The sequence below is a fragment of the Hylobates moloch genome, unplaced genomic scaffold, assembly GCF_009828535.3.
Source record: "Hylobates moloch isolate HMO894 unplaced genomic scaffold, HMol_V3 SCAFFOLD_12, whole genome shotgun sequence".
NCBI lineage: Eukaryota > Metazoa > Chordata > Mammalia > Primates > Hylobatidae > Hylobates > Hylobates moloch.
Window position 1 is genome coordinate 98,568,390 of NW_026652287.1, and position 21,710 is coordinate 98,590,099.

Sequence of the window (21,710 nt, forward strand, 5' to 3'; positions counted from 1 at the left end):
GCCAAGTCAATCCTAAGCCAAAAGAACAAAGCTGGAGGCATCACGCTACCTGACTTTAAACTATACTACAAGGCTACAGTAACCAAAACAGCATGGTACTGGTACCACAACAGAGACATAGATCAATGGAACAGAACAGAGCCCTCAGAAATGATGCCGCATAGCTACAACTATCTGATCTTTGACAAACCTGACAAAAACAAGAAATGGGGAAAGGATTCCCTATTTAATAAATGGTGCTGGCTATGTTTTTTTGTTTGTTTGTTTTCTGAGGCAGCTGAAGAGGAAGAGGTCTACAGTGACACAATCATAATTCACTGCAGGCTCAAGCGATCCTCTCGCCTTGGCCTCCTAAAGTGCTGGGATTATAAGTGTGAGCCACCATGCCCGGCCGAGTTATTGTACACATTAAATAGTTATTGCTATTTATAAAAGCTCCTGGAACAATAGAGCCATAGCACATCAGCTATTTCCTTTAAGTACCGTGGCCCCTTTTTTTTTCTCTTTTTGGAGATGGAGACTCACTCTGTTGCCCAGGCTGAAGTGCAGTGATGTGATCTCGGCTCACTGCAACTTCCGCCTCCCAGGTTCAAGTGATTCTTCTGCCTCAGCCTCCCAGCTAGCTGGGATTACAGGTGCCTGCCAAGAAGACCAGCTACCTTTCTTTTGGACTACTTTGTGCAACTACTCTTCCATCCTTCCTACATGCCTATGATTGTATAAGGGAAGCAGGGTTCCCGACCACTTGCACTTGATAGAAGCCCCAGGCCTGTCCCCCTTTGAAAACTAAGTATAAACTGGGTTGTGTTTATGGCAAATGAAGGATGGAATACATGGATTAGACCACTTATAAATCACTAAATAAAAATAACTCTTGTTTTTGGGCCTCTTCTATCATATCATATATCATATGGCCTTGTGGAAGAGTGAGATAATAGGAGAAAGGGACCCAGGCTACTTTTAGTGTAGGCCTTACAAAAAGAATCTTCTTGACTCCTTCATAAGCCATTGCAGTCTATAGAGACCTCATACAGATCTATCTAGGGTCCTGTGATAATGAATGGTTTACATTTTCCTACAGTGCATGGTGGTAATTAATGGTGTGTGTTGCCTCTAAATAGCTCCCTTAGGAATGTTAAATGGTGGCAGACAGCTGACTGAGGACTTAGAAATTCAGGATTTCCTCTGGCTCTATTTCAGCTTAATAATGAAAAAGAGGCAAATAACCAAAGGAAGCTGTTATGGACCTTCTGCAAGGAAAGAAGTTCCAGGGCCACTATTAGGGTCAGTACCTATTTAGCCCTATGTTTCATACCATCTATAGCCTCAGTTTTAGCACAATACCTAGTTTTCAAGAAAACCTTGACCATATTCCATTTTTAAGAAGCAGGGCATTTAAATTATACCCTTGTCTTTTAGATAAAACTCTACTAACACAAAGAAAAAAGTTGGAAATGGAGTTAGCCAAGGTTTTACAGTATGATTTATAGACAAAATTATATTGGATAATTAAAAAAAAACCAGAGTTATACAACTTGCTTAAAGAGCTTTTGACTTTTGGTACATAATTATAACAGATAATATAAAAAACTTTTATAAAAGCAATTTAGGCCAGGCACGGTGGCTCACACCTGTAATCCCAGCACTTTGGGAGGCTGAGGTGCATGGATCACCTGAGGTTGGGAGTTCGAGACCAGGTTGACCAATGGAGAAACCCTGTCTCTACTAAAAATACAAAATTAGCTGGGCGTGGTGGCGCACACCTGTAATCCCAGCTACTCGGGAGGCTGAGGCAGGAGAATTGCTTGAATCTGGGAGGTGGAGGTTGCGGTGAGCTGAGATTGCGCCACTGCACTCCAGCCTGGGCAACAAGAGCGAAACTCCATCTCTCAAAACAAAACAAAACAAAAAAGCAAATAAAAAATCTATTGAAATTTCTATAAAAAACAAAATTTTCACAATGGAATTCCAGCTGATTAAATTTCTATGTAATTAAATAAGCATGCGTGACAGGTTTTGTGTCTTGTTTAGTAATTTAACAACTTTTTAACTTTCTGAAAGTAGAATTACCTCAATTCTCTTACCTGAAAAATTTCCATAAGAGTTTAGAAAAGAGGTATGCAAACTGACACTCAAGCCATATATATAGGTTTGGGCAACTTATCTCCAGTGTTTATTGTCAAGATGACATAGGATATATCAGGCCTTTTTTTTTTTTTTTTTTTTGCAGGGTCTCACTTTGTCACCCAGGCTGAGTGCAGTGGTGCAATCAAAGCTCACTGAAACCTCAAATTCCGGGGCTCAAGCGATCCTCCAACCTCAGACCCCCAAGTAGCTGGGACTACAGGCATGCGCCACCATGCCTGGCTAATTTTTTGTATTTTTTGTAGAGACAGGGTTTTACCATGTTGCCCAGGCTGGTCTTGAACTCCTGAGCTCAAGAGATCCGCCCACCTCGGCCTCCCAAAGGGCTGGGATTACAGGTGGGAGCCACCGCACCTGGCCTATCAGGCCTTTATTTAGCAGAGAGAAGATATTAAAGCAACACACTTTTAAGTTTCTTATGTATTATTTCTCTTTTCTTTCCACATAGGAAATGGTCTGAAGATAATGATATAGTGTGATTCCTTGAAATCCTTCTTGGGCAGTGGAAGGGTTCAGATTTTTTCCCTCCAACTTAATCAGATGAAGAGTGAGAGTAAGCAGTATTTAAGAGTACATAGACAGGCACACATATGCACTTGTATTTTAACCACCAGGGCCGTGTCAGTAAGGAATGCATTTAATAAAGATTTGATGGACTGACTTTTAGATGCTGAATTATGTGTTTTAGTGGTAAAGATCTCAATGGCTTTGTCAAAATTCTAGTGAGCTTTTAAGTATTTTCAGAAGCCAAATACTTGCTTTTTATTTGGAAAATGTTTACAAATGTCTTATGGGGATATATTTTTATTTCAAAATTTACTATGAATAAATATTTTGCGATAAACAGCAACCAAAGTACATTTGCTTCATTTTTTGCAGCAAAAGATTTCACAAGAGCAACTAAGAGGCAACTATTTAAATAATAATTATAGAATCTGCCCATAAAAAATACATATAATACATACATTTTAGAGAGACAGGGTCTTGCTCTCTTAGGCTGGAGCACAGTGGTATAATCATGGGTTACTGCAGCCTTGACTTCCCAGACTCAAGCTATCTTCTCACCTCAGCCTCCCAAGTACTTGGGACTACAGGCGAATGCCACTACACTTGGCTAATATTCAAAAATTTTTCGTAGACACGGTCTCACTGTTTCCCAGGCTGGTTTCAAACTCCTGGCCTCAAGCAATTCTCTTGCCTCAGTTTCCCAAAGTGTTGGGATTATAGGCATGAACCACTGTGTCTGGCCCCCAAAATTATTTTTGATATAGCGTTGTGTTATCATTTTGCAAACATAGTTCAAATTAAATCTTCCTAATGAATGTAATACATTCATTACAATGTAATACAGGAATCACTAACAGCAAATTCTTGATGTGAGGGAAATTTTATTCCCATAAAGTTTAGTTTTCTATTAAAGCTTATCCCAGGATAGTAACTAACTTTCCCAAACAAAAAAGGTTACTTATTTATTTAGGCAAAGTCTCGCTCTGTTACCCAGGCCGGAGTGCAGTGGCAGATCTTGGCTCACTACAACCTCCACCTTCCAGGTTCAAGTGATTCTCCTGCCTCAACCTCTGAGTAGCTGGGATTACAGGTGTGCACCACCAGGCCCAGCTAATTTTTCTATTTTTGGTAGAGATAGGGTTTCACCATGTTGGACAGGCTGGTCTCAAATTCCTGACCCCAAGTGATTCGCCTGCCTCGGCCTCCCAAAGTGCTAGGATTACAGGCGCAAGCCACTGCATCTGGCCCAAAAAGGTTTTTTTTTTTTTAATTTACTTAAAGAAGGTCAAGCATTTTAAGGCATAAGAGCCGTTTATTTAAAACAGTAAATTCAGTACATTTATTCCTTTCAGATCAAAATTAACATATTCCGTATTAGTAAAATAAACAATGCTATCTGTTTTTTTTTTTTTTGAGAAGGAATTTCGCTCCATCCTGCAGTGTGGAGTGCAGTGGCACGATTTCGGCTCACTGCAACCTCCGCCTCCTGGGTTCAAGTGATTCTCCTGCCTCAGCCTCCCAAATAGCTGGGATTACAGGAGCGTGCCATCATGCCCGGCTTTTTTGTATTTTTAGTAGATGCGGGGTTTTGCTATGTTGGCCAGGCTGGTCTCAAACACCTCATCGCAGGTGATCCACCCACCTTGGCCTCCCAAAGTGCTGGGATTATAGGCATGAGCCACTGCCAGCGGGTTGACAATTCTATTGTTTTTGAAGAGGGCATTTAATCACTTTATTGTGACAAAATTTTGTTTGTTTGTTTGTTTTTTGAGATGGAGTCTTGCTCTGTTGCCCAGGCTGGAGTGCAATGGCACAATCCCAGCTCACTGCAACCTCCACCTCCCCAGTTCGAGTGATTCTCCTGCCTCAGCCTCCTGAATAGCTGGGATTGCAGGTGTGTGCTACCATGCCTGGCTAATTTTTGTATTTTTTGTAGACACAGGGTTTCACCATGTTGGCCAGGCTGGTCTTGAACTCCTGACCTCGTGATCTGCCCACCTCGGCCTCCCAAAGTGCTGGGATTACAGGTGTGAGCCACCGCGCCCAGCCGTAACAAATCTTTTAACTCTGAAAAATACACTATTTGGGATGAGTCACCAGTAAAGTATAATTCCATATGTAATAGCATAAAAAATGTCTAGATGTCCAGGGTCTCTTCTAAAATTCTATCACTCTGGAAAATTAACAACAGTCTTACTAAATAACTTTACACATGAATGAAAAATGGAGAAAAATTCCATTAAGGTGCCAATCTTATTAAAATGAAATGGGCTATTCCCTCTTCCCCCCAGAAAAAAAAAGACTGGGAAAATAAAACTCACAAGTTGGTTTTTTTTCTTTTTTTTTTTTTTTTTACAAGTTGGTTTTAAGGTTATTTCTAATATTCCTTTTTCCTAATGACACCAATATATCGCCATTTACCTGATTTTAAAACTGCAACTGTTTAGCTTTAAGTGAACACAAGTGCTATGTTTTTGTAGCTTTACCATATTCAATCTGTAACTTACTTAATAAAAGACCTTAAATTCATAATGCATGCACGGTGATCAAAACATGAGCACTCCTCCAAGCTCTGCTACTATAACGTTTGCTCCTTTGGGATCATAATGATCTAGTTTTTTTTTTTTTTTTTTCTTTTTTTTTTGAGACGGAGTCTCGCTTGGTCGCCCAGTCTGGAGTGCAGTGGTGCGATCTTGGCTTACAGCAACCTCCGCTTCCGGGGTTCAAGTGATTCTCCTGCCTCAGCCTCCGGAGGAACTGGGACTACAGGCGCCCGCAACCACACCCGGCTGATTATTCGTATTTTTGGTAGAGATGGGGTCTCACCATGTTGGCCAGGCTAGTCTCGAACTCCTGACCTCAAGTGATCCACGTGCCTCAGTCTCCCAACATAACGATCTGTTTTAAGGTTGCAAATATTTCCATTAGGTGTTTATGGGGTGAGTAGGGTGGGGCAGATGTGTCACGGAATGGGGCACAGCGGACAGGAAGTAACGGTTTATAACAACGTGAACGCATCTGACGTGTAGCGGGGAGCTTCAGAAAGCGTGGCCGAATCTGCAGCTCTTAACAAATGGCTCGTTCCCAAACCTTAGCCTCAACTCCCTCTGAGCGATAGGGGCATGCTACCAGCACGGGGGAAAATGAGATACAAGAAACGCGCGAAAGGGAAAAACAAGGCTGGGCTGTTTCCTTCCTTTGGGATCAAGACGGAGGCACAGAAGGCCCAGGTCTGGGGGGTTGGATCACCTCCGGCGGGATGCTGAGCCGGGTGGGAGCCCAAACAGCAGGGGGCCCACAGGAGGCCGGCCCCGGCAGCCTCGCGTCCACTTACCAGGCCAGGCCCAGGCACGTCCCCAGCGACAGCAGGCTCAGGCACGTTCGGGGGTCTGCCCAGCCCCCGCCTCCGCCGCCCCGGGCCACGGGGGTCTTCCCGCCCTCGCTCCGCTCCCCGGGCTCCGCAGCAGGGGCTCCTTTGGGCCCCGACTTCTTTCGGCTCTTCACCTCAGACATGTCTGGAGGCCCTAGGACGACAAGCCCGGGGCAGCTTCTTCACCAGGGGGAGCAGGACGTGGCCGCTTTGGCGTTCGTGGGAACCCTGGGCGGTGACCGCGCCCCATCACAGACTTGGCACCGCCCAGAGCCCAGCCCCTTCCCTCTCCCCGCCATCCTCGTTGCTTCACTGAGTCTTTCAGCTGCCAGCTCCATAGTTCCCCTAGGAGAGGTGGGCTGCGACCTCACCCCACAGCGCCTTCCACTGCGCTATTGCTCCAAATCCGAGCAAATTCAAACTCCCGGGCGCGCGCAGGCCGACGGGACCCGAGGAGGAGGGGCAGGACAAAGGGGTCGCGCGCGCCACGTCGGGCGCGCCGCCGCTGCCCGAGTCCGGCATTGGCGGGAACGCGGCGCGTCCCTGAGGCTTAGCCACGCCCGGTCCGCGGGGTAGGCGGGCACTTCTATGCGCGCGGGCACGAGCCGTGGCGGGAGTGCGCGGCGGCGGCGGCGGCCGCCCCTTGGGGCTTGGGGTGTGTTTATTTGCATAAGCGGGCGCGCGCCGTCCGGGCTGGGTGGATCCGGCGGGATTTGACTGCTCCGGTGTCCAGAGGCGGAGAAGAAGAGGCAGCGAGTGGACGTGACTGCTCTGTCCCGGGCAAAAGGGATAGAACCGGAGGTGGGAAGTCTGGGCAGTCGGCGACCTGCGAAGACTTGAGGTGCCGCAGCGGCGTCCAGAGTAGCGCCGGGCTCCCCGCGGCGTGCAGCCGCCGTCGGGGGAAGGGCGCCACAGGCCGGGAAGACCTCCTCCCTTTGTGTCCAGGAGTGGGGTCCACCAGAGGGCGGCCCGTGGGCCGGGCCTCACCGCGGCGCCCCGGGACGGTGGGGTCAGGCTGCGTTGGGTGGACGCCCACCTCGCCAACCTTCGGAGGTCCCTGGGGGTCTTCGTGCGCCCCGGGGCTGCAGAGATCCAGGGGAGGCGCCTGTGAGGCCCGGACCTGCCCCGGGGCGAAGGGTATATGACGAGACAGAGCCCTGCATCCCTAATTCCCGGTGGAAAACTCCTGTTGCCGTCTCCCTCCACCGGCCTGGAGTCTCCCAGTCTTGTCCCGGTAGTGCCGCCCTTCCCAGTAAGACCTAGGCGCAAAGGCTTGGGTAAGTTGACCTCCTCGCTTTTCTCCCCGAGCCAGGTTCTTTGGAGGCTCGGTAGCTGATTTCAGGGACTGAGAATTTGAGGACATGGAATATTTGATAACCATCCTGCTCCTGTACCAGGAAGAGAAATTCTGTAATGAGGAAGTAGTAAACTTGGGGTTTTCCTGGATAAACGTGCGCTGTTCTCTGTTTTACATCTATGAAGAGTTTTAGCTTTCCATTTTGTTGTGGGTTACAAAAGGTTTTGAGACTTAGTTCAGATAATTTGTGCGGTTTTAAAGCGTATTTAAGATTTGCATATTTTAGTTTAACAGGACTAGGTGAAATTGGAAATTAGTTTCAGAAAGCCAGAGTGTCTTATTTGCTTAGCTATTGCACATAACCTAAAAAATTCATTCATTCTTGTTTTTTCACGTCGAATTTCATTACTATAAATTGAGGAACATTTTATGTTTAAGAGGACAGAAACGTTATTAACATTTTAAAAAATGAGAGTTTTGATTCCAATCAATAACTTTTTATCAGTTTTGTGCCCCTACTGGGCATTTTGTAAGCCTTGACAAGCATAGGCAAATGCCCTACGTCCGTCCCTATTTTTACAAGTGCTACATTTGGTGACTTCAAAAACAGTCATTGAAGCTTGATAATTATTGCCCCCTTCTGTGAGCTCCAAGTTACTTGTGCTCTGTTTTTGCACTTCGGGCATTCACATTCCCACTCCCTCTCTCTTTTTCTTCTTTGACCAGACTGTGAATTATTTCAGGCAAATGACTCAGTCTTTTCTGTAGTCTTGGTGTCTGACATATAGGGAGGGGCACAAATGTGTATTGAATGAATGAATGGATAAATCCGTTTAGACTCTTTCACTCTACACATTGGGTAAAGTTCTGTTAATGTTTTGAAAACTTGCAGACATTGTGAACTGGGTTTTATGCTCATGGAAAAATTTGCATTATATTTGAAATAAAGTTGCTAGAAACGTCAAGTATTTTACTATAAAGGCTATTATTCTTTCCTCATGTCCTCTTGGTCTGAGAAATGACATCAGAAAGTGTTTCCTGTTGCTTTGTGGGAAATGTGTTTAGCAAGGAAGACCTAGAGCTGACATCCTCCTTGAATGAGAACTAATACTCAGTAGTAACAATGCTCTGTTCACTCTTATGTTTGATAAGGAAGACAAGAAGTCTCTTAATATTAGGACTTCAGTGTAATCACTATTTTATACAATCTTAATTAAGAAAGGAAGTATTTTATTGTAAAAAATGATAATGTGTGTTAAAAAAAAAAATTGACAGTAGAGGCCAGACATGGTGGGACTCACAAGTGTAATCCCAGCACTTTGGGAGGCTGTGGCGGGTGGATCACCTGAGGTCAGGAGTTCAAGACCAGCCTGGTCAACATGGCGAAACCCCGTCTCTACTAAAAAAAAAAAAAAAAAAAAAAAAATTAAGACAAGGTGGGGGAGAAATCCCAAATTTTGCTACTCAGAAGTAACTCAAACATTTTGATGAATAAACTTCTAAATGTCTGTATATATTCATATGATACCAACACTTTTTTTTTTTTTTTTTTAGACAGAATCTCAGTCTGTCGCCCAGGCTGGAGTGCAGTGGCATGGTCTTGGCTCACTGCAGCCTCTGCTGCCCTGGTTCAAGCAGTTCTCCTGCTTCAGCCTCCCGAGCAGCTGGGATTACAGGCACCTGCCACCGCACCTGGCTAATTTTGTATTTTTAGTAGAGACAGGGTTTCACCATCTTGACCAGGCTGGTCTTGAACTCCTGACCTTGTGATCCACCCGCATCGGCCTCCCAAAGTGCTGGGATTACAGGCATGAGCCACCGCACCCGGCCCCCACATTATGTGTTATATGTGGGATCATGTTTCTGTTTTTTTTTTTTTCTGCAGCAATATTATGAACATCTTTCCATGTCAATACATAGAGATATGTGTCATAATTTTGAATGGCTGCATAATATTCCATTTTATATACATACCCTAATTTCTAAAATCTGTATTCAGAATGATGGACATTTAGGTTGCGTTCATCACTGAAACATCCTCCATTAATTCTTTTTTCTTTTTCTTTTTTACTCTAGCCTCCCAATGTGCTGGGATTATAGGCTTGAGCTACCACACCTGATTGGAAACTGATTAATTCTCCTTGTGGATATTTTTACATATGTGTTTGAATGTCTCCTTGAAGTAAATCCTTAGAAATGGGATTTCTGGGTTAGAGAGAAAGCTTATTTTAAACACTTCCATATCTTATACTGCTTTCCAGAAAAATTGCATCCATTTTCTACTTTCCCCAATTAGTGCATAAGAATGCCCATTTTCTCATACCTTTCCAAGGACTGGGTTTTGTCCATTTAAAAATTTTTGCCAAGAAGAAAAAATCAGTTTTGTTCTTTTTACATTTCTTATTTGTTAGTGAGATTATGTATCTTTTCATTTGTTTATTGGCCTGACAAATATTTTGGTGTTTTGGCTGTAGCTCATGGTTGACAGCTCAGAGAGAGAAAGATCTGAGGGAAGATGGATGCAAAAGCTCGAAATTGTTTGCTTCAACATAGAGAAGCTCTGGAAAAGGACATCAAGACATCCTACATCATGGATCACATGATTAGTGATGGATTTTTAACAATATCAGAAGAGGAAAAAGTAAGAAATGAGGTAAAGCTCTCTGAAGCAGTCCACACTTCCTTAAAAATTTTTAGAATTTCAGAACTTGTACTGGTCTCCACAACTTTATGTTGCATACATATTCATTGTTGTATACTAAACTACTTAATTTTTTTTTAGCCCACTCAACAGCAACGAGCAGCTATGCTAATTAAAATGATACTTAAAAAAGATAATGATTCCTACATATCATTCTACAATGCTCTACTACATGAAGGATATAAAGATCTTGCTGCCCTTCTCCATGACGGCATTCCTGTTGTCTCTTCTTCCAGTGGTAAAGATTCAGTTAGTGGAATAACTTCATATGGTTTGTATCCATTATACCTTCTATCACTTTGCTATCAAAAGTGCTTTGGGTTTGTCTTATTGTAGATGTAATCTTCTGAAGAGAGTGTGACCAGTTCACTGAAAACTGCATGTTAATAAAATTGTAGTGATGTTTTCAGTTTAAATATTTTTTATTTGCATCCATATTAACTCTCACATTTTCTTCTTGCCCAGTGAACTGTACTGCTGAGATAATATGTCTACCCTAATTTTTAGAGACAATAAGACAATTTATAGGCCCTTGTTTATTTTCCAGTTCTATGTGTTTATAGAGTTTATAGGAAAAAATAAGAATCTTTAGAAATATATGTTCTTGAAAGGTATTCCATAAATGTTTTTCCTTTTACACTTGCCTTCCCAGTCTTCAATATGAGAGGAAATGAAAAGTCAGGAAATAATAGGGTGAGTAAAGCAGATATAGATAGAAACTTCCATTTTCTTTAGTCATCTTGAAAGATACATGTTTGCCTTTGCTCTCTGTGTTCTGAGAAATCAGAAAATTGAAGTTAATATGCTAGCCACGTTTTCTTACTTCTCTTGGAAATTTTCAGGCTAAGCCTTAGCTTTGCTTTTTGTTTTTTATGGTATTACTTCAGTAATTATTCCAAAGTTCTATTCATTCATGCTTGTTTTGTTTTGGATTTTAGTAAGGACAGTCCTGTGTGAAGGTGGAGTACCACAGAGGCCAGTTGTTTTTGTCACAAGGAAGAAGCTGGTGAATGCAATTCAGCAGAAGCTCTCCAAATTGAAGGGTGAACCAGGATGGGTCACCATACATGGAATGGCAGGCTGTGGGAAGTCTGTATTAGCTGCAGAAGCTGTTAGAGATCATTCCCTTTTAGAAGGTAAATGTCTTAGTCCATTTCATAGTCTAGTAAGGTAGATAGACATGTAAAAATATTATGATATATCAGTATGTGATAAATTGAATGGTAGAAGCAAGCATAAGGTACAGAGTTAGAACAAAGGAAGGATGTGTTAACTCTCTAAAGGGAGAGGATGGATACGACAGGCTTCCTGAATGAGATGACATCTTAGCGGGAGTTTGGAGAAAGAATAAAAGTTTGCCAGGCAGTGAAGGTAGGGATGGGAGACTAGGGAAGGTGGGAAGGGTAGTGGGTGATTACTAGGGTGGGGAAGGGCATACTGGGTAGAAGAGGGTTTAAGAAATGTTGGCAGGTATACCACTGACCTTAACGAGTCTGGTAGGTTCTCAGGGTATTCATCAGGAATAGTTACATAGTTCCATCAGTTCTAGGCTGCCCCCATTCATCAGTGTGTTCACATTCATCAGTGTGTTCTCTTTGTATGACACTTCTAGGGGAATTCAAAGACAGTTCCTAACTTCTAGAAGTTAATAATTTTTTTTTTTAGGAGGCCAGGCACGGTGGCTTATGCTTGTAATTCCAGCTGAGGCGTGGATCACCTGAGGTCAGGAGTTTAAGAACAGCCTGGACAACATGGTGAAATCCCGTCTCTACCAAAAATACAAAAAAAAATCAGCTGGGTGTGGTGGTGAGCGCCTGTAATCCCAGCTACTTGGGAGGCTGAGGCAGGAGAATCGCTTGAACCTAGGAGGTGGAGGTTGCAGTGAGCCGAGATCGCACCACCGCACTCCAGCCTGGGCAACAAGAGCAAGACTCCATCTCAAAAAAAGAAGTTTTTTTTTTTTTTTTTTTAAAGTATGTATGTATAACATGATCTACGGTTAAGACAGTTTAGACAGAATGATTGGAATAAGTAGTAAGCCTCTAAGAGACTTAGAAATATGGAGGCTAGGGTACATCTATGTGTACACATGGCCTCAGTTTAATTTCATAGCCTTCGTAAGTGGTATAGACTATACTCTTATCAGAAGTATGCCCAATTCCTAACCCGTGATTTTTCCCCTCTATCATTACAGAGAAGTTCCCTGAGACTTAGCTCCTTTCAAGTCTCAGAGCCAAGGATTTTTTAAAACCCCTACTGCAAAGTTGATCACTAAGGATATTTCAGGATAAATTTGGCTTAAGTTCCTTTAGTGTGAAGGAATGAGTTTTCATTTCAATATTATGATGAACTTTCTTTGTATATTTATAATACTCCAATTTATAGGTTTAAAAGAACACTCCCTCTCCCCATTTAAATTGCTCTACATTATTATGATGAATTTTCAATTCTAGGGATTAAAGTTGACCAACAGTTTATGGAATTAAATACTCAGGAGTCATGTTGTATAAATTGTTATCTTGGAACAGGTTTTAACTACTTTGTTTTGAGAAAATCCTAGAGATACTGGCAACTGTACATGTGAGCTTAATTCATATTCCTCATGTACTTTTGTGGGATCTCAAGTTCAGAGGATTGAGTTATTCATATTCCTTAGTTCACGGCTTGTTATAGTAGATCTGTACTAGGCTGAGCTTCTCACTGTATTTGTTTGTTTATTTCCATTTCAAAATTTCCTATTCTTCCTTTCCCCTTTCCATGGACAATCCTAATGTATTTAATGTATGTTCTTTGTAAATGTCTGTGTAAAGTATGTACTCTTGTAAAATATGTATGTTGTTTGTATGCAGGTATTTTAAATTTGCATAGATGTTATGGTATTATTCTGTTTTTTATCTCCCATGACACAGTGTTTTTAAGATGTATCCTTGCTGCTATGTATACATGTTATTTGTTACACCTGATTGCCACCAACCCATTTTACTACTCATTGTGCTAAGTAAATGGATATGTAGATTGTATCCAACTCTGCTGCTCCAGCAAAGCTGGGTTGAACTTTTATGTGAGTAAGAATTTCTTGGGTATTTGTAGCTAGGAGCAAAATTAGTAATTTTTAATTTATTTTTGTTTTTTTTTTAAAGAGACAGAGTGTCACCCTGTTGCCCAGGCTGAGTGCAGTGGCCATATCATAGCTCACTGCAGCCTCAAACTTTTAGGCTCAAGTGATCCTCCCACCGTAGCCTCCTGAGTAGCTGGGTCTACAGGCACATGCCACCATGCCTGGCTAATTGTTTATTTATTTATGAAACAGGGTCTTGCTTTGTCATCCAGGCTGGAGTGCAGTGGCACAATCTTGGCTCCCTGCAACCTCTGCCTTCTGGGCTCAAGTGATCTTCTCACCTCAGCCTCCTGAATAGCTGAGACCACAGGTGCATGCTGACACACCCAGCTAATTTTTGTATTTTTTGTAGAGTTGGGGTTTTGTCATGTTACCCAGGCTGGTCTCGAACTCCTGAGCTCAAGCAATTCACCTACCTTGGCCTCCCAAAGTGCTGAAATTACAGGTGTAAGCCACTGTGCTTGGTGTGTTTTTAAACATTTTTTTGTAGAGACAGGGTTTTGCTATCTTGTCCAGTCTGGTCTCAAACTACTGGGCTCAAGTGATGCTCCCGACTTGGCCTCCCAAAGTGCTGGGATTACAGGTGTGAGCCACCATGTCCAGCCAAAATTACTAAATGATAGGATATACAAATATCAAATTTGGTTCCCCTCCAGTCTGTACATTTCCCCCAGACGAGTATGGGGACTCCTATAATCTCACTTGTGCAGTCACACTTGGTATGATCCAGCTTTGTAATTTTTGCCAGGCAAACTTCTATAAAGTTGTATCTTTTACTTTGCATTTCTCTGGTAACTCAAGTTTGAACATTTCTTCATAAGCTTGTTGTTAGCCTTTTGGGTTTCTTTTTTTATGGATTTTGTTTATATTATTTGTCTATTTTCTATTGGGGTTTCCATTGTTTTTTTCTTTTTGCTTTTTAGGAGTTTCTTATATACTCTAGACATTAGACTTTGTTGGTTTTAGACTTTTATTTTATTTTATTTTATTTTTTTTGAGATGGAGTTTCGCTCTTGTTGCCCAGGCTGGAGTGCCATGGCGCGATCTCGGCTCATCACAATCTCTGCCTCCCAGGTTCAAGCGATTGTCCTGCCTCAGCCTCCTGAGTAGCTGGGATTACAGGCACCCACCACCACGCCTCCTAATTTTGTATTTTTAGTAGAGATGGGGTTTCTCCATGTTGGGCAGGCTGGTCTCGAACTCTCGACCTCAGGTGATCCTCCTGCCTCGTCTCCCAAAGTGCTGGGATTACAGGCATGAGCCACTGTGCCCACCTGGTTTTAGACTTTTAAATACCTTATTTTAATTTGCCATCTGATTAATTTTTTTCCTGGGTGTTCTCAGTAGACGAGAACTCTGATGTAGTCAAACTAATCAATTTTTTTTTGTCTTCTAAGTTGTGTTTCCTGAGTTTTTTGTTCAAGTAGTCCTATTACAGTCTTATTATTCATATTTAGTTCTTTATTCTTTGGAGTCTGCCTTTGTATGTCCACTAATTCAAGAATAGGTGCTTTCCCAAAGATAAATTTTAATCTCTGGAGTTCACTTCCATTCTCAAATACAGGAACATTGGATTTTTGACATTTAATTGTATTACAAAACCTTTTCTTTTAAAAGTACAGATCATATAAGAGTTCTAAATTTGATTAAAATTGTGGTTCCTATGGAAATGTTTTCTTTGGGTGGTGATTGGCATAAATTAGAGAATATTAAGTTTTTAACTTTTAGCTGGGTGTGGTGGCTCGTGCCTGTAGTCCTAGCACTTTGGGAGGCCGAGGCGGACAGATCATTTGAGGTCAGGAGTTGGAGACCAGCCTGGCCAACATGGTGAAACCCCGTCTCTACTAAAAATACAAAAATTTGCTGGGCGTGGTGGCGCATGCCGGTAATCCCAGCTATTCAGGTGGCTGAGGCATGAGAATCGCTTGAACCTGGGAGGCAGAGGTTGCAGTGAGCCAAGATTGCGGCACTGCTCTCCATCCTGGGTGACAGGGTGAGATGCCATCTCAAAAAAAAAAAAAAAAAACTATATATATATATAGTTTTTAACTATTTATGTCTATACAGTTTTAAGTAACCCAGTTGTCTTTTGAAATTTCAACGCTTTAGTTTTTTCTTATTTGTAGGGAAATAGTAAAGAATTGACGTATCTTTAAATACAGTAGTGACATTTTACATTACTGTATTCGTATGTAGGTTTTTAATCATGGATGCTTTCTTCATAGGCTGTGTTCCTATTTGTTTCTGTCCTTTCCAAGATTTCTTTGTGTTATTAGATTATTAATTGCTACCAGGATAAGCCTCCTGTGAAAGTAGTGTGGAGCTTTCCCTGAATAAAGGCAACTTTTCTCTGAATTAGTTTCTCTGAATTAATTGTAAATACAGCCTCCTCATGCAAAGCTAAATTGCTCCCTCTTGTGCCCATAGTCAAGATGTTTAGATTCTTTCTGAAATGTGGAATTAATGGTTCAGTTTTTAACTAAATGTTATATTGTGATGGTTAGAGATTGTCATATCAGATGGTCTTTTGGTCTGTTTGCCTTTTTAAAGGTGGTAGTGTTTTCTCTTTTCTTGCATGTGTTTAAATGCCCTAAATTTTTAGTTATAAATTTAGGGAAAAAGGCCTTTGACCCTAGGTAATAGGTACGTAAATTAAAATATGAAAGAATTTACTAGGTAGCTATATCAGGATGCTTTCTTTACCTTTAATCTTGGGATGATTTTTACAAATTTTATTTTAGTTTAGTTTTAGTTTAGTTTAGTTTAGTTTAGTTTAGTTTAGTTTAGTTTAGTTTAAGACAGAGCCCCACTCTGACGCCCAGGCTGGGGTGCAGTGATCTCGGCTCACTGCAACCTCTGCCTCTTGGCAGTCCCCCTGCCTCAGCCTCCCAAGTAGCTGGGACTACAGGTGCGTGCCACCACACCAGGCTAATTTTTGTATTTTTAGTAGAGATGGGGTTTCACCATGTTGGCCAGGTTGGTTTCGAACACCTGACCCAAGTGATCCCCTCGCCTCGGCCTCCCAAAGTGCTGGGATTACAGGCGTGAGCTGCTGTGCCTGGCCGATTTTTACAAATTTTAGGTAGACAGCACAAATTTAAAAAAATGGAAACTTAAGGCAACAGATAGTTTGTCTGTTTCTGTTTGTTTAAATATTTTTAAAGTAGTATTTTCATTTAAAAAGAAATAAAAGTTCTCCTTACTTGCTCCTTTTTGCTTTCTCCTAAATTCTTAATCTTTTTATTTTTATTTTTGAGACAGAGTCTCACTTTGTCACCTAGGCGGGAGTGCAGTGGCATGATCCCGGCTCACTGCAGCCTCAACTTTCCAGGCTCAGGTCATCCTCCCACCTCAGCTTCCTGGGTAGCTGGGCCACAAGCGCACAGCACCTTGCCTGGCTAATTTTTTTTTTTTTTTTTTTTTGAGACAGAGTCTCACTCTGTCGCCCAGGTTGGAGTGCAGTGGTGCCATCTCGGCTCACTGCAAGCTCCGCCTCCCGGGTTCACGCCATTCTCCTGCCCCAGCCTCCCGAGTAGTTGGGAGTGCAGGCACCTGCCACCACACCTGGCTAATTTTTTGTATTTTTAGTAGAAACAGGGTTTCACCGTGTTAGCCAGGATGGTTTTGATCTCCTGACCTCCTGATCCGCCCACCTCGGCCTCCCAAAGTGCTGCGATTACAGGCATTAGTCACCGCACCCAGCCTTTCCTGGCTAATTTTTTGTATTTTTTCAGAGACGTGGTTTCACCACGTTGCTCAGGCTGGTCTCGAAATCCTGGGCTCAAGCAGTCTGTCTGCCTTGGCCTCCCAAAGTGCTGGGAGCCACCATGCCTGGCTCTAAATTCTAAATCTTATCCTAGAGATAATCTTGGTTAACAATTCGGAGTAAATTTTTCCAAACTTTGTTCTGTGCATTTATGAATATATACACATACAGAACACAGCTTTAACTTTAAGTCTCAAGGACTTGCTGTAAACTTATACTGAAGGAGGCCGGAGGGGACCTCAGGAAACTTTAGGAGTAAGCAATAGGGCTTGTCTACCTTTTTCTAAGACACTGGCACTGATAATCAAACCAGGCTTCACAGCCCTGTCTTTTTTTTTTTTTTTTTTGAGACGGAGTCTCGCTCTGTCGCCCAGGCTGGAGTGCAGTGGCGCGATCTCGGCTCACTGCAAGCTCTGCCTCTCGGGTTCACCCCATTCTCCTGCCTCAGCCTCTCCGAGTAGCTGGGACTACAGGCGCCCGCCACCACGCCCGGCTAATTTTTTGTATTTTTAGTAGAGACGGGGTTTCACCGTGGTCTCGATCTCCTGACCTCGTGATCCGCCCGCCTCGGCCTCCCAAAGTGCTGGGATTACAAGCGTGAGCCACCGCGCCCGGCCTCACAGCCCTGTCTTTACCTCAGTTACTGTAGAGTTCTCTGTCTCCAGTTGTTTGTTATATTTTAGATTTCATGCAGTCACTATTCAGTACATTGCCAAATTCTGATCTAGGTCTTCTTCTGTCATTCCTATGTGTTTCTGCCATACCCTGTAGAACTCCTCCTCTGTGAGCAGGAAACTCTCTTATATCATCAGCTTCTTAGAATATTCGCCTTCTTGCCTTATCTGAAAGTGGGCAGTTTCCTGAGTTTACTACCTTCTCCATAACCTTCTTAAGTGACATGGCAACTTTTTTCCTTTATATCCCGCATACTTTAGCACCAGGAAATGGGTGGGCGTTGTTTTTGCTCTCTGTTATCTCATCCAGACCATTAATACTCCCTTCTCCAGCTGAATGGTTTGAGGTTCATGTCTCTAACCTTTCCTATTGATGTAATCACCGTCTCATTCATTGACGATTGGAGTTCTTAGCTTATAACCTTCCTCTTATGCCCTTTGTCTGTTAGCACTCTTAGTGATTTTGATACCTGTGTGGATGAGTCATCCAAAACCTTAGCCTCTTATCTCCTTAACCTTTGTCTCCTGTGAGCATTTCTTAACTCTTCCCTGATTACAGGCTAGACCCTGATCCTTGTCATTACCAGAACTACAACACTTTTGAAATCTTGATGTTGAGCATTCTCTTCTACTCTTTACCCACCTCCACCCATTTTATTCTTCAAGTTTAATGCTATAGACTTACCAAGACTTCTCATCCACTGATTCCAGAATATCCTCTCTATTCATACTATCAGTCCTCTCCTAGACTTGAGCCATCATTATCCATCATTTTATTGTCCATCATTCAGTTGCTTCTTAGCACATACTCTTGACTCTTTAGTCCACTCCTTATCTGGAGTTATGCTGGGAAGTGGAATAGGTATTTGCTCCTCAAGGCTTCATCCAGACCATTGCTTACTTCCTCTTTTCTGGGACTGATCCTTTCCTTGACCTTGTGCAGGTTCAAAGACTCCACATCACTTCAAATTATAAAAAGTCTAATTTCCATAATTAATATGTCAAGTCCTATTCAGTACTCCAAACTTCATTTACATATAAGGTTCAGTTGGGCCTGCGTGAGACTTTGGAAGCCTGCAATGGGATAGTAGGTTAAGGTGGATGTTGTGGGTTGTTTCCAGCTTTTTCCTGTTGCAAATAATGCTGCAGTGAATATTCTTGTGGATGCAGAATAGTGTAGAAGTTGAACATTGATGCTTTAAGTTTGAATGTCAACTCTGCTTTATTAGCTGTGTAACTTTGGGCAAATTACTCAGCTTTTCTATTCTTCAGTTTCCTCATTTTCAAAATGAAGATAATAGTGTCTGCTTGCTAGTGTGCTATAGGATTAAATGAATGAACGTACATAGAACTCTTAGGATAGTGCCCAATAAATATCTGATGTAAATAGATCTTTGTGCATGTATACAAGTATCTCTTTTGGGTGATTAAGTTTTTAAAGTAGTGATTTATATTTGTATTTAATTATTTGTGAATACCAGTAAATAAATTACCCTTTGGTGTAATTTAATTCATTTATCTTTGAGTCTGTTTCTTGCTTTTTTTGGTATGTTTAAGATCACATAAATCTTTATGATTGATGCTACTGGAATGATCTAATGCTACGGTTTACCATATTTTACACATAGGGACGCCTCTTTTTTATATATGTATATTTATGTGGAGGTGATTAAGTATAGTCTATGAAGACTTAAGATTTTGGCTCCTGACAATATGTAAATAAAAATACATATTTCAAGATGTTTTATGGCTCAGTTAACAATGATGATGATAACAGTAATAATAATCATGACCATTCCTAGTGCTTACTAGTTCAAAGCTTAATATTGGTAAGTTGCTCTCAGATCCATAACACTAACAACCTGTTTTAATCCTTTATACTTAACATAGCAATTTCACATATTTTGTATCATTAATTTTTCACAGCAACTCTGAAATAGGTGGGCTAGACAGCCTTATTTCAGTATAACAAATGAGATTGAGGTTAAATGATTTGATAAAGATTGCTTAGCTAGTAAGCAGTAGAGCCAGACTTGAATCTAACTTTTTATTTTAAGTCTGTATAAGAAAACCATAATGGGTGAGTTATATGTTCCAGGACATCAGTAGTTCTCAACGAGGGGTGATTTCACAACCCCCCAGGTGACATTTGACAATGTTTAGAGACATTTTTGTTTGTAAGTACTGGTGAAGGGGAATCCCATTGGCATCTAGTGGATAGAGACCAAAGAGGTGGTTAAACATCCTATAATGCATAGGACAGTCCCTTACAACAAAGAATTGCCATCCCAAAAAGTCAGAAGTACAAGGTTTAGAAACTGCTGTGCAGTGATCACTGACAACACAGGACAAAGATCATAAAACTTTACTTGGTAAGATTTTCCCGATAAGCCACAGATTTACTCCAAACTTCAGTTTCTTCACATCTTCAACTTGTCTTAGATTCAGGATATAAAGCCTACCAGTATCTTGCATGTAAAATTTATACTCTAAATCAAGAGAGGTTGAAGATGTGATGGGATTGAAAATTGGAGTAAATCTGATGTTTAACAGTAAAACCATTTAAAGGAGTACTCCTGTTGAAAGGCCTTAAGTTCATTATCCTTTCCCTCACTAGGTTGTTTCCCAGGGGGAGTGCATTGGGTTTCAGTTGGGAAACAAGACAAATCTGGGCTTCTGATGAAACTGCAGAATCTTTGCACACGGTTGGATCAGGATGAGAGTTTTTCCCAGAGGCTTCCACTTAATATTGAAGAGGCTAAAGACCGTCTCCGCATTCTGATGCTTCGCAAACACCCAAGGTACCGATGGTCAAATTTAGTTGGTGTGTCAGGTCCCAATAAGATGTAACTACTGACCTCTTCGGAACATCATGCCTTTTTCCTGCTGTCCTATAGGGAGGATAAGAGAGAACCATTGCGGCCGGGCACGGTGGTTCGCACCTGTAATCCCAGCACTTTGGGAGGCCGAGGCAGTTGGATCACCTGAGGTCAGGAGTTCAAGACCAGCCTGACTAACATGGTGAAACCCCATCTCTACTAAACATACAAAATTAGCCAAGTGTTGGCGCATGCCTGTAATCCCAGCTGCTTGGGAGGCTGAGACAGGAGAATGGCTTGAACCCGGGAGGCAGAGGTCGCAGTGAGCCGAGATTGTGCCATTGCACTCTAGCCTGGGCAATAAGAGTGAAACTCTGTCAGAAAAAAGAAAAAAGAAAAGAAAGAGAGAGAGAAAGAACCATTGCTTTCCTGCTTTTCTGTCTTGTATTTAAAAAGAAAAAAAAGTGGCTGCCACTCGGCCTAAAATTGCTTTTTTTCTTTGCATCCTACCTACCACATCATCTCATATGTACCATTGTAGGCTTTCAGGAAATGTCTTAAGTAGGTGAGTTGGTGAGTGGTCTTTGCTAGAAAGTGCAAACTTCTTACTTTGAATCTGTTATTTCTAATGGGTTAACATCGAACAAGAGAGAATAAATACAGGCAACTGATAAATGTCAGGAAGGGGCCAGGCACAGTGGCTCATGCCTGTAGTCCCAGCACTTTGGGAGGCCATGGTGGATAGTTTGCTTGAGTCCAGGAGTTCGAGACCAGCATGGGCAACATGATGAAACCCTGTCTTTCTAAAAAATACAAAAATTAATCTGGTGTGGTGGTACACACCTGTGGTCCGAGCTACTCAGGAGGCTAAGGTGGGAGGATCACTTGAGCCTGGGAGATTGAGGCTGCAGTGAACCCAGATTGTGCCACTGTATTCCAGCTTGGGTGGCAGAGGAAGACCCTGTTTCAATTAAAAAAAAAAATCAGGAAGGATTTTTAATGGGGCTCTTCTGTTGGATTGTCTTCGTTTCTAGAAATATACATGTGACTCTTCTACTTCCATATACTTCAGGAGTGAGTTTGTTTTGTTTGTTCAACAGTTAATTAATTCAGCAAATACTTACCATTATAATTATGTGCCAGGCACTGTTACCACGTGTTTCACAGTTTTCATTAGCCAAAAGGGAGACAGCAGTTTAGTTGCTGCTTGTCTTAAGAGTATAACGTTGGATTCAGTCAACAATTTGATTTCTGTCATCTTAACAGCCTCTCTTTCATTTGTTCATTTAACCAACATTGAGTGTTGTGCCAGG

The 21,710-nt window shown here is 42.0% G+C and overlaps 2 protein-coding genes across 6 annotated transcripts in view; one reads left to right on the top strand and one right to left on the bottom strand.

Moving 5' to 3' along the window:
- Positions 1-6,340, bottom strand: part of IKBIP (IKBKB interacting protein) — a 30,219-nt gene extending 23,879 nt beyond the window's left edge. The window contains exon 1 of the mRNA XM_032170968.2: positions 5,987-6,340. Coding sequence (XP_032026859.1) covers positions 5,987-6,165 — 179 coding nt within the window. The 5' untranslated portion in view covers positions 6,166-6,340. The remainder of the gene's footprint in view (positions 1-5,986) is intronic.
- Positions 6,341-6,664: 324 nt separating this feature from the next.
- Positions 6,665-21,710, top strand: part of APAF1 (apoptotic peptidase activating factor 1) — a 90,794-nt gene continuing 75,748 nt past the window's right edge. For 2 of the 5 annotated variants that reach the window (XR_004250948.3, XM_058424861.1), the window contains exons 1-5: positions 6,670-7,299; positions 9,794-9,972; positions 10,102-10,291; positions 10,959-11,156; positions 20,196-20,379. Coding sequence is in view for 4 of the 5 variants with exons in the window: in XM_058424861.1 (XP_058280844.1) it covers positions 9,835-9,972; positions 10,102-10,291; positions 10,959-11,156; positions 20,196-20,379 (710 nt within the window). In the remaining variant the exon portion in view is untranslated. Of the gene's footprint in view, positions 7,300-9,793; positions 9,973-10,101; positions 10,292-10,958; positions 11,157-20,195; positions 20,380-21,710 lie in introns of all 5 variants that reach the window. The other 3 variants (XM_032762235.2, XM_032171002.3, XM_032171001.3) reach the window with 3 other exon arrangements.